Source organism: Chelonia mydas, chromosome 13 (assembly GCF_015237465.2).
Source record: "Chelonia mydas isolate rCheMyd1 chromosome 13, rCheMyd1.pri.v2, whole genome shotgun sequence".
Classification (NCBI taxonomy): domain Eukaryota; kingdom Metazoa; phylum Chordata; order Testudines; family Cheloniidae; genus Chelonia; species Chelonia mydas.
In genome coordinates this window covers 32,325,985-32,338,629 of record NC_051253.2, presented here as the reverse complement: position 1 = coordinate 32,338,629, position 12,645 = coordinate 32,325,985, and the positions used below count along the sequence as shown (strand labels likewise).

General features: G+C 50.1%; 1 protein-coding gene and 1 non-coding gene across 2 annotated transcripts; one reads left to right on the top strand and one right to left on the bottom strand.

Moving 5' to 3' along the window:
- The first annotated feature begins 772 nt into the window (after positions 1-772).
- On the top strand, positions 773-7,041 carry LOC119567866 (olfactory receptor 1020-like). Its single transcript, XM_037915332.2, has 2 exons — positions 773-1,702; positions 6,991-7,041. Exons 1-2 carry the CDS (start codon positions 773-775, stop codon positions 7,039-7,041), a joined length of 981 nt encoding a protein of 326 aa, XP_037771260.2.
- On the bottom strand, positions 2,204-2,276 carry TRNAK-CUU. Its single transcript has one exon. It is a non-coding gene; the product is annotated as a tRNA-Lys (tRNA).
- Positions 7,042-12,645: the final 5,604 nt, after the last annotated feature.

Genomic DNA, 12,645 nt, shown 5'->3' with positions numbered 1-12,645 from the left:
CGATGCTGGAATACCGTGTGCAGAGCTGGGGCCACGGTATAAAACAGATGCGGAGAGATTGGGGAGGGTTCAGAAAAAAAGCCACGCAAATGATGTGTGGGCTAGAGGAAATACCTTCCAGTGAGAGACTTAAAGAGCTGGGTCTATTCGGTGTATGAAGGAGAAGTGACTTGATTACAGCATCTCAGCACCTTCATGGGGACAAAACCCTGGTTACCAAAGGGTTCTTTCATTGCCCAGGGACAGGCATAGCCAGAGCCAAGGGCTGGAAGCTAAAGCCAGGCATGTTTCAATGGGAAATAAGGTGCACGTTTTGTTTATTTTTCCTGGCGAGGGTGATTATCCGTTGGAAAAAACTGGCAAGGGAAGAGGTGGATTTTCAACTCCTCATATCTCCAGATCAAGACTGGCTGCCTTTCTGGAAGGTCTGTCTCAGCCAAAAACAAGTTATTGAGATCAGTGCAGAGTAAGTGGGGAAATTCTGTGGCTTTTGTTACATAGGGGCTCAGCCTGGATGATCCAATGGTCCCTTTTGGTCTTAAATCTAAGAATCTGTGAATGAAAAATGTTGGGGTGTGGGACAGAAGAGTGGCAAATTAACTGGGTGGCAGTGCCCTGGGGTGGAAGTGAAGCAGTTTCTCTGGTCTGAAAGAATATAAACCCAGCTCTCCGTTTGCAGTGGGAACTCTTAGGGGATCAAATGATGGAAATCAACGCAATTTCATGGTACAGCCAAATCTTTCAATGCTCATTACACTTTCACTACCACAGCATGCAGCTCATGGAGAAAGGAGAAGGGAAAAATCAAACAGCCATCATGGAATTCATCCTCCTGGGGTTCGGGGATCTCCCTGAACTGCAGACCCTTCTCTTCCTCATTTTCCTGGTGATCTACATTGCGACCATGGCTGGGAACATCCTCATCGTTGCGCTAGTTGTGGCTGATCAGCACCTTCACACCCCCATGTACTTCTTTCTGGGGAACTTGTCCTGCTTGGAGACCTGCTACACTTCCAACATCCTGCCCAGGCTGCTGGCCAGTCTCCTGACTGGGGACAGAACCATTTCTCTTCCCGGCTGCATCACGCAGTTTCATTTCTTTGGTTCTCTAGCAACAACAGAGTGCTATCTCCTGGCAGCCATGTCTTACGATCGGTATTTAGCCATATGCAAACCGCTGCACTATGGAACCCTTATGAATGTCCAGCTGTGCCTCCAGCTAGCAGCTGGGTCTTGGATTAGTGGATTTCTAATTTGTACAATATTCACATGTGTTATATCACAGTTAATTTTCTGTGGCCCAAATGAAATTGACCATTTCTTTTGTGATGTCACCTCACTGATTCAACTCTCCTGCAGCGACACCAGCCAGATCACCCCACTTATTTATATATTTTCCTTCTTAGATGCTGTTTCCCCTTTTCTATTAACCCTGGCTTCCTATATTTGTATCATTGCGACCATCCTGGGAATCCCATCCACCAGAGGGAGGCAAAAGGCCTTTTCCACCTGCTCCTCTCACCTCATTGTGGTGGCACTTTTCTATGGGACCATAACGATAGTCTACATGCTACCGAAATCTGGTACCTGGAGAGCCCTGAACAAAGTGTTCTCCGTCTGCTACACAGTCCTGACGCCCCTGGCCAATCCGCTCATCTACAGCCTGAGAAACAGAGAGGTCCAGGAGGCCCTGAGAAACGCCGTCAGGAGGGCTGTGACCCTTACAAAGAATCCAAACTAGTTGAATGAAATGAAGATCAGTCAGTCTGGGTCCTATTGTGAAAGAAGGAGGGTCTAAGTGAGCCCAGATACAGAAATGCAGCATACAAGAGATGTTTCTGCGCACACACACACACACACACACACACACACACACACACACACACACACACAAAATAAGAGGGAGACAGATAGTTGGAATTTTCAGAGGAAAAGTGCGGGAGAAGATTTTGACTTTTCATCAAAACAACTGAAACCTGAAAAATTTTGCTTTTTGGCATTTGACATCTGAAAACCTTCATAGAATCTCAGGGTTGGAAGGGACCTCAGGAGGTCATCTAGTCCAACCCCCTGGGGCCACTCCCCAATTTTTGGCCCAGAACCCTAAATGGCCCCCTCAAGCATTGAACTCATAACCCTGGGTTTAGCAGGCCAATGCTCAAACCACTGAGCTATCTGTCCCCCTCCACAAAGTTACTTGCTTTGCCCAACATGGGGCTTGAACCCACGACCCTGAGATTAAGAGCCTCATGCTCTACCAACTGAGCTAGCCGGGCTGCTTATAATAGACTGCTCAGATGGAAACTGTCAAAAAAATGCCATGCACTGTTGTGATTGTGTTTAACCCCAGATGTTACAGAGACAAGAGGGGTGAGTTAATACCTTTTAACGGACCGTCTTCTACTGTGAAAGACACAAGCTTTCAAGCTTATACAGAAGAGCTCTTCTTCAGGTCTGGGGAACATACTCAGAGTGTCACAGGTGGAACAGATTGTTTAGCATAGGTAGTTAGAACATATTGAAAAGGACTGATATCAAGGGATCACTTTATGAAAAAAGTGTTCTCATCAGGTGATGGGGTGTTTTTGTCTTTTATCATTTTTCAGTGTGTTCATTTGAGAGCGCAGTGATTGTCTGGTTTCATCCACATAATTGCTATTAGGATATTTAGTGCACGGGATGAAGCACACCACATGTTGTGATAGGCTTGTGTAGGATCCATAGATCTTGACAGGTATGTTGTGGTGGGTGTTGATCATTGTAGCAGTGGAGATATGGCTGCTGCTGTTGTTCTGGCCGGGTCTGGCGTCGCTTTGAGTTGGTTCTGGCCGGGTCTGGTGGTCGCTTTGAGTCTGTAGGGAGCTGGCTCTGCTGATGAGGTTGGAGAAGTGAGGGGGTTGTTTGAAAGCCAGACGTGGGGATTCAGGAAAGATTTCTTTCAGGTTGTGATCCCCAACGAGTGTGGATTGCAATTTTTTAAATGGCAGGTTTCAGAGTAGCAGGCCTGTAATCGAGTGACCAGAGAGACTGAAGTGTTCTCCGACTGGTTTTTGAATGTTATAATTCTTGATGTCTGATTTGTGTCCATTTATTCTTTTACGTAGAGACTGTCCAGTTTGACCAATGCACATGGCAGAGGGGCATTGCTGGCACATGATGGCGTATATCACATTGGTGGATGTGCAGGTGAATGAGCCTCTGATAGCGTGGCTGATGTGATTAGGCAGATTCTCACCCTTAGGCCCTGTCTACACTGGAAAGTTTCTGCCCAGTAAAGCAGCTTACTGCTCTGTAACTCCCAAGGTGTACACACGGCCAAGCCACTTAGTGCGCAGAAACTGCACAGTTGTAGCACTTTAAAAACACCACCCCAACGAGAGGCGTACGGCTTTCAACACCGGGGCTACAGCACTGCGGTGCCAGTGTAGGCACCCTGGTCGATTACAGTGCTGTGACTGGCCTCCGGGAGGTGTCCCACAATGCCTGTTCTCACCTCTCTGGTCATCGGTTTGAACTCTACTGCCCTGCCCTCGGGTGACCAACCATCATCCCCACCCCATAAATTCCTTTGGAAATTTGAAAGTCCCCTTCCTGTTTGCTCGGTGTCGCATGCAGTGGTCTCAGTGCACCTTTTCAGGTGGCCATGACTGCTCCATGGACCAGGCGATCCCCCGCTTGGAGCAATGCCGAGCTGCTGGACCTCATCGGCATTTGGGGAGAGGAGGCTGTGCAGTCCCAGCTGTGCTCCAGCCATAGGAATTATGATACCTTCGGACAGATTTCACGATGCATGACAGAATGTGTCCTGGTCACGGCCCCGCTGCAGCGCAGGGTCAAAGTGAAGCAGCTGCAGAACGCCTACCACAAGACGCAGGAGGCAACTCCAGTGCTGTGCCCATGAACTGCTGGTTCTACAAAGAGCTGGACACGATACTCGGAGGCAACCCCACCTCCACTGCGAAGGCCCCTGTGGATACTTTGTTGGCTCGCATGCCAGCTGAGAGCGGACCAAGCCAGGAGGAGGAAATCTTGGAAGAGGGGCAGGGGGACCCAGAGGGACAGGATGACTCGGAGGCTGGAGATGCATGCAGCCAGGAGCTCTTTTCTACCCCGGAGGAGGCTAGCCAGTCACAGCTGTCAGAGCTTGGTGAAGTGGAAACAGGAGAGGAGGCCGCTGGTAAGTGGATCTGATTTTGGGAATCGCCGAAGCAAGTTGTTGGGAGTAGGAGGGCAGGAGGGTGGAAGAAAGCAGGCTTGTCTCCCATGTCATGCCTATCCTGAGCGGTGGAACAGGCTCTTGATTGACTTCCTCACTTCACAGGAATCTCCCTCAGCGATCTCCAGGAAACTCCCGTGGAGATACTGGGCAATCCGCTGCCGCAGGTTCTTCGGCAGAGCTGCTTTGTTTCTTGCCCCATTAATGGTAACTTTCCCACGCCACTGTGCCATCATAGACGGGGGGACCATTGCTGCACACAGGTGAGCCGCATGGGGCCTGGGCGGAAGCCACAGGCTTGGAGAAGACCCTCCCTTGATTCTCTGCTCACCCTCAGCAGTGAGATATCTTCCATAATGATCACCCCCTGTGTAAAGTGTGAGGACAGGAATGATTATCAGGCCGCCCCTACAGTGCTGGCTCTCCCCAAGAGCCACATGCCCAGTGTACAGCAGACTCCGGGAAGAGTGGTTTACCCTGCCCCTGTGGCTACTCACCCATTTGGGGGGTCTTGTGGCTCCTGTGTGCTTGCCTAGGGTCAGACAGTTAGTGACAGGTGTGTGAGTACTTGCTGTGTTTTAAAGCACTGAATCAGTGCTGTCTGTTGCAAACAATACTGCTTCTGTAAAATGTTGCATTTAAACTTCACAGAGACGACCTTGGGAGCACAGCCTCCCTCTTGGTTATTGGCAGCGGAACGGCTGGGCAGAATTAGAAAGTGTCCAAGAAGAACTAAGGAGGACTTTCTGCGTGAGGTTATGATGCACTCTGCTGCCAAGAAACAGGAACTGAAGGAGTGGCAGGACAGCGAGAAGAGGGACCGAAAGGAGTATGTGGCACGCCAGAATGAAGCCACGGAGCGGCTCTTCAATGTTATGGAGCACCAAGAGAACACGTTCCAGGCAATACTCGCTCTTCAAAGCGAGCAGCTCTGTGCCCGCCCTCCCCTGCAGCTGCCGTCGCAAAACTCTTTCCCATGCACCCCCCAGACAACGCCAACAAACTCTTATCAGCCTCCTGGCTCCAGTCTGTACCCGCGGCATTCCACTCCTCCCCATCACAGTCCAGCCCTGCGGACTCCCAGTACCCACTGCACTCAACACCCAGCCCTCTGCAGTTTGGCCCTGCTGAAGTACAGTACCCGCTGCACTGTATTCCAAAGGAGAAGGTTGGATATGATCCCTGGACATACACAAATCTTTAGCTGTCCGGAGACCCCTCCTCCTCCTGGGACCTTCCCGTTCCCCTCCCTGCTGATGTATTTTTTTCGTTTGACTCTCTCCTCCGGTTGTTGTCTTTTAATAAAAGAATTGTGTTGGTTTTAAAGCAATCTTTATTCTATTAATTGAAAGCAAAAAGAGCACTGCAAAGCAACATACAATTATGTTAAACCCCCTTATTGCATCATGTGCACCAGTCACCTCCTAGCATTACAAGCACTGCACTCCCGAGCATAGCAACACATATTAGTGGCTTTCAGCTTCAAATCGCTGCCTCAAGGCATCCCTGATCCTTATGGCCCCCTGTTATGCCCCTCTAATAGCCCTGCTCTCTGGCTGTTCAAACTCAGCCTCCAGGCGCTGAGCCTCTGCAGTCCAGCCCTGAGTGAAGCTTTCACCCTTCCTTTCACAAATATTATGGAGCATACAGCGTGCGGCTTTAAGCATAGGAATATTGTCATCGGCCAGGTCCAGCTTCCCATAGAGGCATCACCAGTGGGCTTTTAAATGGCCAAAAGTACACTCACAGTCATTCTGCACTTGCTCAGCCTGTTGTTGAACTGCTCCTTGCTGCTGACAAGTTGCCCCATGTATGGCTTCATAAGCCACGGCATTAAGGGCTAGGCGGGGTCTCCCAGGATCACAATGGTCATTTTGACTTCCCCTTGGCTGATCTTCTGGTCCAGGAAGAAAGTCCCAGCTTGCATCTTCCTGAACATGCCAGTGTTATGCAAAGTTATGCACGTTATGGAAAGCTATCCACAATGTCATGCGTGTTGCTCAGAGTCACGGTCTTTTGGAGCAGGATGTGATTAATGGCCCTGCACACTTCCATCAACACGAGTCCAGTGGTCGACTTTCCTGCTCCAAACTGGTTAGCGACTGATCAGTAGCAGTTTAGAGTAGCCAGCTTCCACAGTGCAATCACCACGTGCTTCTCCAATGACAGGGCAGCTCTCGTTCTCGTGTCCTTGTGCCGGGTGAGCTCATCACACCCCGTGAATGTGGCTTTCTCATCCGAAAGTTCTGCAGCCGCTGCTCATCATCCCAGACGTGCATGACGATGTGATCCCACCACTCAGTGCTTGTTTCCCCCAGCCCAAAAGCGGCGTTCCACAGTGGTCAGCACCTCCGTGAATGCCGCAAGCAATCTCGTGTTATAGCTAGTACGCATGGCAAGATCAATGTCACACTCCTCTTGCCTTTGTAATTTAAGGAATAACTCCCCTGCCACTCGTGACATGTTGGTCAGAGCGAGCAGCATACTGGTCAGCAGTTTGGGATCCATTCCTGCAGCCCGAAGGGGCAGGGCATGCAGTACACAAACTGTTGAAAGATGGCGCCAAATGTGGACAGAAGCACAGAGATTGCTGGGACGTGAAGCAATGCATCACGGGGCATTGGGACTGGACCCAGGATGCCCCATGACCCCTTCCACCTTCCCACAAGTCTTAGCAGCAGAAGAGAAAGAGGTGCTCTGTGGGATGGCTGCCCAGAGTGCACCACTCCGAATACCGCTGCAAGTGCCACAAGTGTGAACACGCTATTGCGCAGGCAGCTGACAGTGTGAACACACAACAGAGGTTTCCCTTCTGCACTCTCTGAGCGGCGCTGTAGCTACCGGTGCTGTAACTTTGCCACTGTAGACGTGCCCTAAGAGATGATACAAACAGGCTGCAGACTCTTCAGGGGAAGTCTGCACTTGCTTACAGCTTGGAATCCCCGGGTGTTCCATTCACAGGCTAAAAATCCCTTTAGCCTGGGTCCAGCACTTCCCTCAGTTCAGTCTTTGTTCCTCAGGTGTTTCCAGGTGTGTTCTTGTAGGGAGAGTGAGTCCCAGCGTGATGTCATTTCCCGCTTGCTGGAAAGCTCTTTTGCTGTGATCTGAGTCAAACAGTTCCCATTGTGTAGTGCTATCTCTGAGAGCTTTCTATTGTACATGGTTCCTGGGGTAATCCTTGTGCTTGTGTGCATTTCCTCAGTAAGCCATTAACATTGTTTGTCCTTTGTACTGTTGTACCTGAAATGCTGCTTGTGGGTGCTTTCACTCTCACAATGTTTCAGTAACACATACACAGCCAAACTTCGTAACTTCACATACAATGATAGCACATACAACCCAATGAGATATTACTATCTAGCAGATCAAGACTTTTTGAACGATACCTCACAAGGCCTACTTTGTACAAAACATATCCTGGGTGCCGGGGTGTCACATCCTGCGTGCCCCAAAACCCTTCCCCCACCACTACTCACCATCCCCCAGCCCAATTCCTCAATAAACCTACTTCTTAAAACCTAGTACACCTCCATCCCCCACCATCCTCAGACCACTTCCTCCCCCCAAACCTTCTTCTGTCTTCACCCCAGCTCAGGGACCCTCAGGTTCTCAGCTGTTTCTCAGCTACCTCTCCAGCCTTTCCTGGGGGGCAGATTCCGATGCACCTTCCCAGCCCAGAGATTCTTTAGCGTAAGTAGTTAGGACACATTGAAAGGGACTGATATCAAATGATCACTTTGTGAATAAAGTGTTCACAGCAGGTCCAGAATTTTTTGATAAAATGTTTTTTTCATTTGTAAATGCTGATTCTTCAAAAAAAATTAAATTAAACATTAATTTTGACTAAACTTTTGCCAGGAAGGTTTGAAAATTGCAACCTGAAACCAAATTTGGAAACACTGAATATTTTCATAAAAGTCAATTCTTTTTTTCCACCCAGCAGTGGTAAGGGGCTGGATGGGTGGGTGGGTGAGTGGATGGATAGGAAAGCTGATATTTTCTGTGAAAATAAAATGTGAATGCTGAATAGAACTTCTTAGAAAATTTTAATGGCAAAAATTATTGAGGGAAGGATGAGAATCAAAAGCACCAAAAGGAATTAGGGACATACGTTGATTTGAAAGTCAGGGCTCCTAACTCCCTAACACACTTTTGAAAATTCCCCCAGAAGACACATAATTTATTTGTTTATTATTTATGTCTTTATTCAACAATAGTTCAAGATTTTTTTCTTGTCCATTTTCTGGCCAGCTTTACTCATCCTGAACATGTCAGGGTTGGATTTTCAACAGGAGCTAGGGGCATTAGGCACCCAACTGGACTATCAACAGGAACTACTGAGCACCTCCCTCTCTTGAAAAAAATAATTCCCCTAATCCACATTCCCACCCAAAACCTTTGTTGGTGCAGAGTTCAGGCACCCAGCACAGCCTCACGCCCTTCCAGGGGCTAAACTTCAATCTCTGAAGAGCAGGAAACAAAGCATTAAGGTACATGCCACCCTGCAGAGTAACCTTAGCTCTGCCCCTTTTGAGCTGGCCCTAGCCATTGGGAGTGAATGGATTTAAATATGCTGCTGGGTGGCTATCAGAGCATATAACACCCTGTGGGACCTTTAGAGTGACACAAACCGAACAGTGAGGGGGCAAGTCGCAAAGTAGTGCCCTTAATTTGGGGCATTTCCAAGAGTTGCTTTTAAACAAGACAGGTCTGCTCACAAAATGACAGTCTTGGGAGATTCCTCTTTAGCTCAAATACCACCATCTCTGGTTAATTTCCCTTTCGTGGGGGATAGATTCATTCAAAGCAATGACATCATCATCCATCTAAATAATTCATTTTTATTTTAGGTCATTAAAAAAAGAAGCTATAACATAACAAAGGTATGAACTTGCCATGCAAAAAGCAATATCAAGCACATGTGAGTTTGTGCACAGGTGTTTGATGGGGATTCCAGCGCTGTGTTGCACAGTAATTGCTGGATGTGTTTGATGTAAGCTTTATGTGTCTGTAAAAGTCCTCATGTATGTTTATAACTGTCATAAATATAAAGGGAAGGGTAACCACCTTTCTGGAGACAGTGCTATCAAATCCCTCCTGGCCAGAGGCAAAACCCTTTCACCTGTAAAGGGTTAAGAAGCTAAGGTAACCTCATGGGCACCTGACCCAAAATGACCAATAAGGAGACAAGATACTTTCAAATCTGGAGCGAGGGTGAGGAACAAAGGGTTCTGTCTGTCTGTGTGATGCTTTTGCCGGGAACAGATCCGAAATGCAAGCCTTCCAACTCCTGTTAAGTTAGTAAGTAATGTAGCTAGAAAATGCATTTGATTTTCTTTTGTTTAATGGCTGGTAAAATAAGCTGTGCTGGGGGGAATGGATATTCCTGTTTTTGTGTCTTTTTGTAACTTGAGGTTTTGCCTAGAGGGATTCTCTATGTTTTGAATCTGATTACCCTGTAAAGTATTTACCATCCTGATTTTACAGAGCTGATTCTTTTACCTTTTCTTTCATTAAAATTCTTCTTTTAAGAACATGATTGATTTTTCACTGGTCTTAAGGTCCAAGGGTTTGGGTCTGTGTTCACCTGTACAAATTGGTGAGGATTCTTATCAAGCCTTCCCCAGGAAAGGGGATGTAGTGCTTGGGGGGATATTTTCGGGGAAGACGTCTCCAAGTGGGCTCTTTCCCTGTTCTTTTTTCAAAACGCTTGGTGGTGGCAGCATACTGTTCAAGGACAAGGCAAAGTTTGTACCTTGGGGAAGTTTTTAACCTAAGCTGGTAAGAATAAGCTTAGGGGGTCTTTCATGCAGGTCCCCAGATCTGTACCCTAGAGTTCAGAGTGGGGAAGGAACCTTGACATGGTGGCAGAGAGGTGGGACCATTTTGAGATCCTTTTGAACCAGAAGCACAGCAGAATTTTACAAGGTTTTTGTGACAAAGTTCCTCCTCTACCTTGGTGGGTCTTCCGCTTATTGGCAGGTTTGCTCGCCTTGGAGCTTCACGGCAGCCCTCAGTTTGACCGTTTTCGTGAACCTACAGTCCAGGTCAACTCCTCCTGTGTCTGACCATGAGTTGGGAGGTTTGGGGGGAACCCGGGCCCGCCCTCTACTCTGGGTTCCAGCCCAGGGCCCTGTGGAATGCAGCTGTCTAGAGTGCCTCCTGGAACAGCTGCGTGACAGCTTCAACTCCCTGGGCTACTCCCTCATGGCCTCCTCCCAACACCTTCTTTATCCTAACCATAGGACCTTCCTCCTGGTGTCTGATAATGCTTGTACACCTCAGTCCTCCAACAGTCCGCGTTCTCACTCTCAGCTCCTCACACACGCACCACAAATTGAAGTGAGCTCCTTTTTTAAACCCAGGTGCCCTGATTAGCCTGCCTTAATTGATTCTAGCAGCTTCTTGATTGGCTGCAGGTGTTCTAATCAGCCTGTCTGTCTTAATTGTCTCCAGAAGGTTCCTGATTGTTCTGGACCCTTCCCTGTTCCCTTACCCAGGGAAAAGGGACCTCCTTTGCTTGCTGCTACTCTATTTGCTTTCTATTTTTTCCTACAGCCTCCTGGCCTGGATTTTTCTTACTTTTTGACCCTGCTTTAGTTCCTGCCCCCGACCAAGCCAGACGCTTTTTCTTCATTTTTTTTTTTTTGCTGTTTTTTTGCTGCAGTTCGAGTGCTGGTCGGTTGCCAGCTTGCTGCCAGACCCCCACACACACCTGCTCTCAGACGCCGCTTTTGCTCCAGCTGAAACCCCCGGAGGAGCGGGGGAGGACTGCCGACCCACTACCCGGAGGAGGGGAGTGGAAGCCCCCAGACCCAGCCATTCTGCTGTTGTTTCTAAACCCGTACCGAGCTAGGAAGATTCTTCTTATCTCTGCAACATTCTTGGCCTGCTGAAAGCCTCATTACAAAGCCGGAAGAGAAGATAGCCGAAAGAAAAAATCACCCAGGGAAGCTACGAACCATCGTGGAGGGGGCCGTAAGACTGAGTAACTTTTGAATTGTACTCTCGTGTGGGGGGAGTTTGACTGTGTTTTAATTGCGTTTGTGGGGGCACAGGAGGTGTGGCACGGAGCTGCCCCCCGATCCATCGGTGCCCCCCCCAACATTATTACAACCGTCACGGCCCCCCCGCCGTCCGTCCCTGCTGGCAACGTGCCATCTGCCTTTGGATTCAGCCATTTGCTTTGAATTTTGCCGTTTGGACCAAACACAACAGCCGACCAAAAGAGACTCTTTGGACAAACGTGCGTGGGTCCACGCCGCCCCCCCCCCCCCCCCCCCCCGCAGACTGTTAACCCCACAGTTTGCCCCTATTACCGGACCCCAACTCCTGTTTTCCTCCCCCGTCCAGTCCGCCCCATTTGCCCACCCCCCCTCGCCTGCAGCCCAGCAGGGAGGAGTGGTTAATCTGCTTCCCCCTCCCCCCTCCTCCTTCTGGTGTCTCCCCGTCTCTCCCTGCTCACAATGGCGGGGAATGAGAGGGGTGAGACCCCTCTAACAACCTCAGTTGCCCCTTCCCCACCTACCCCCTGCCCAACCCCCCAGCCCTCCCCCGCACCACTGCTGTCAAAACATCTGCCACCGCCCCCGCTGGGGCATTGGCAGCAGGAGGCACCCGGGCGATTACTGCCGCTGCAACGTCCACCGCCCCCCCAGATTCTAGGAAACCCCCCCAGTTGGCCGGAAAGGCCAGGGTATGAAGAAAGGAAAAGGCCCCACTAAAACCACCAGGCCCTCCATGACAGGGGCTGCCCCCACCGCTGCGGCCTTGTCATTGACCATGGCGTCCCTCCCCGCTGTTCCCTCCACCAGCTCTGTGAGCGTCCCTCCCCCGGCCCCCAGGATGTATGTCCGGGCGGTGGCACCCCCCCCCGAGCCTGCCACCTCGTCATCTCGCCCACCCACCGCCTCCGCTACCATCAATAGCGGCCGGGGCCCCTTTCCCACCATGACCAGGAAGCACGGCGTCCGTTGCCTCCTGGTCCCCGCCTCGCCCCACGTGGAGAAATACGTGCAGGTGTTGGCGAGGGTGGTAGGACCCACGGCTATCGTGGCAGCCTCCAAAATGTACTGGAAGGTCGTCTTTTTCTTAACATCGGAGGCTGCCGCCCAGGAGGCAGTGTAGAAGGGCCTGGCGGTGGGGGGGGTGTTTGTCCCCCTGGAGCCGCTAGAGCACCTGGGCGTTCGCCTAGTTCTCACCTCCGTCCCTCCCTTTCTACCCAATGCCACCTTGTTACCCGCTCTCTACACCCTGGGGAAACTTGTTTCTGTCATAAGCCCTCTCCCATTGGGCTGCAAGGACCCCACCCTCCGTCACGTTCTCTCGTTCCGCCGGCATGTGCAGCTTCTACCGCCGGCGGCGGCGCGTGACGGAGAGGCGCTCGAGGGGTCCTTCCTAGTCCCCTACCAGGGAGCCCGCTATCGGGT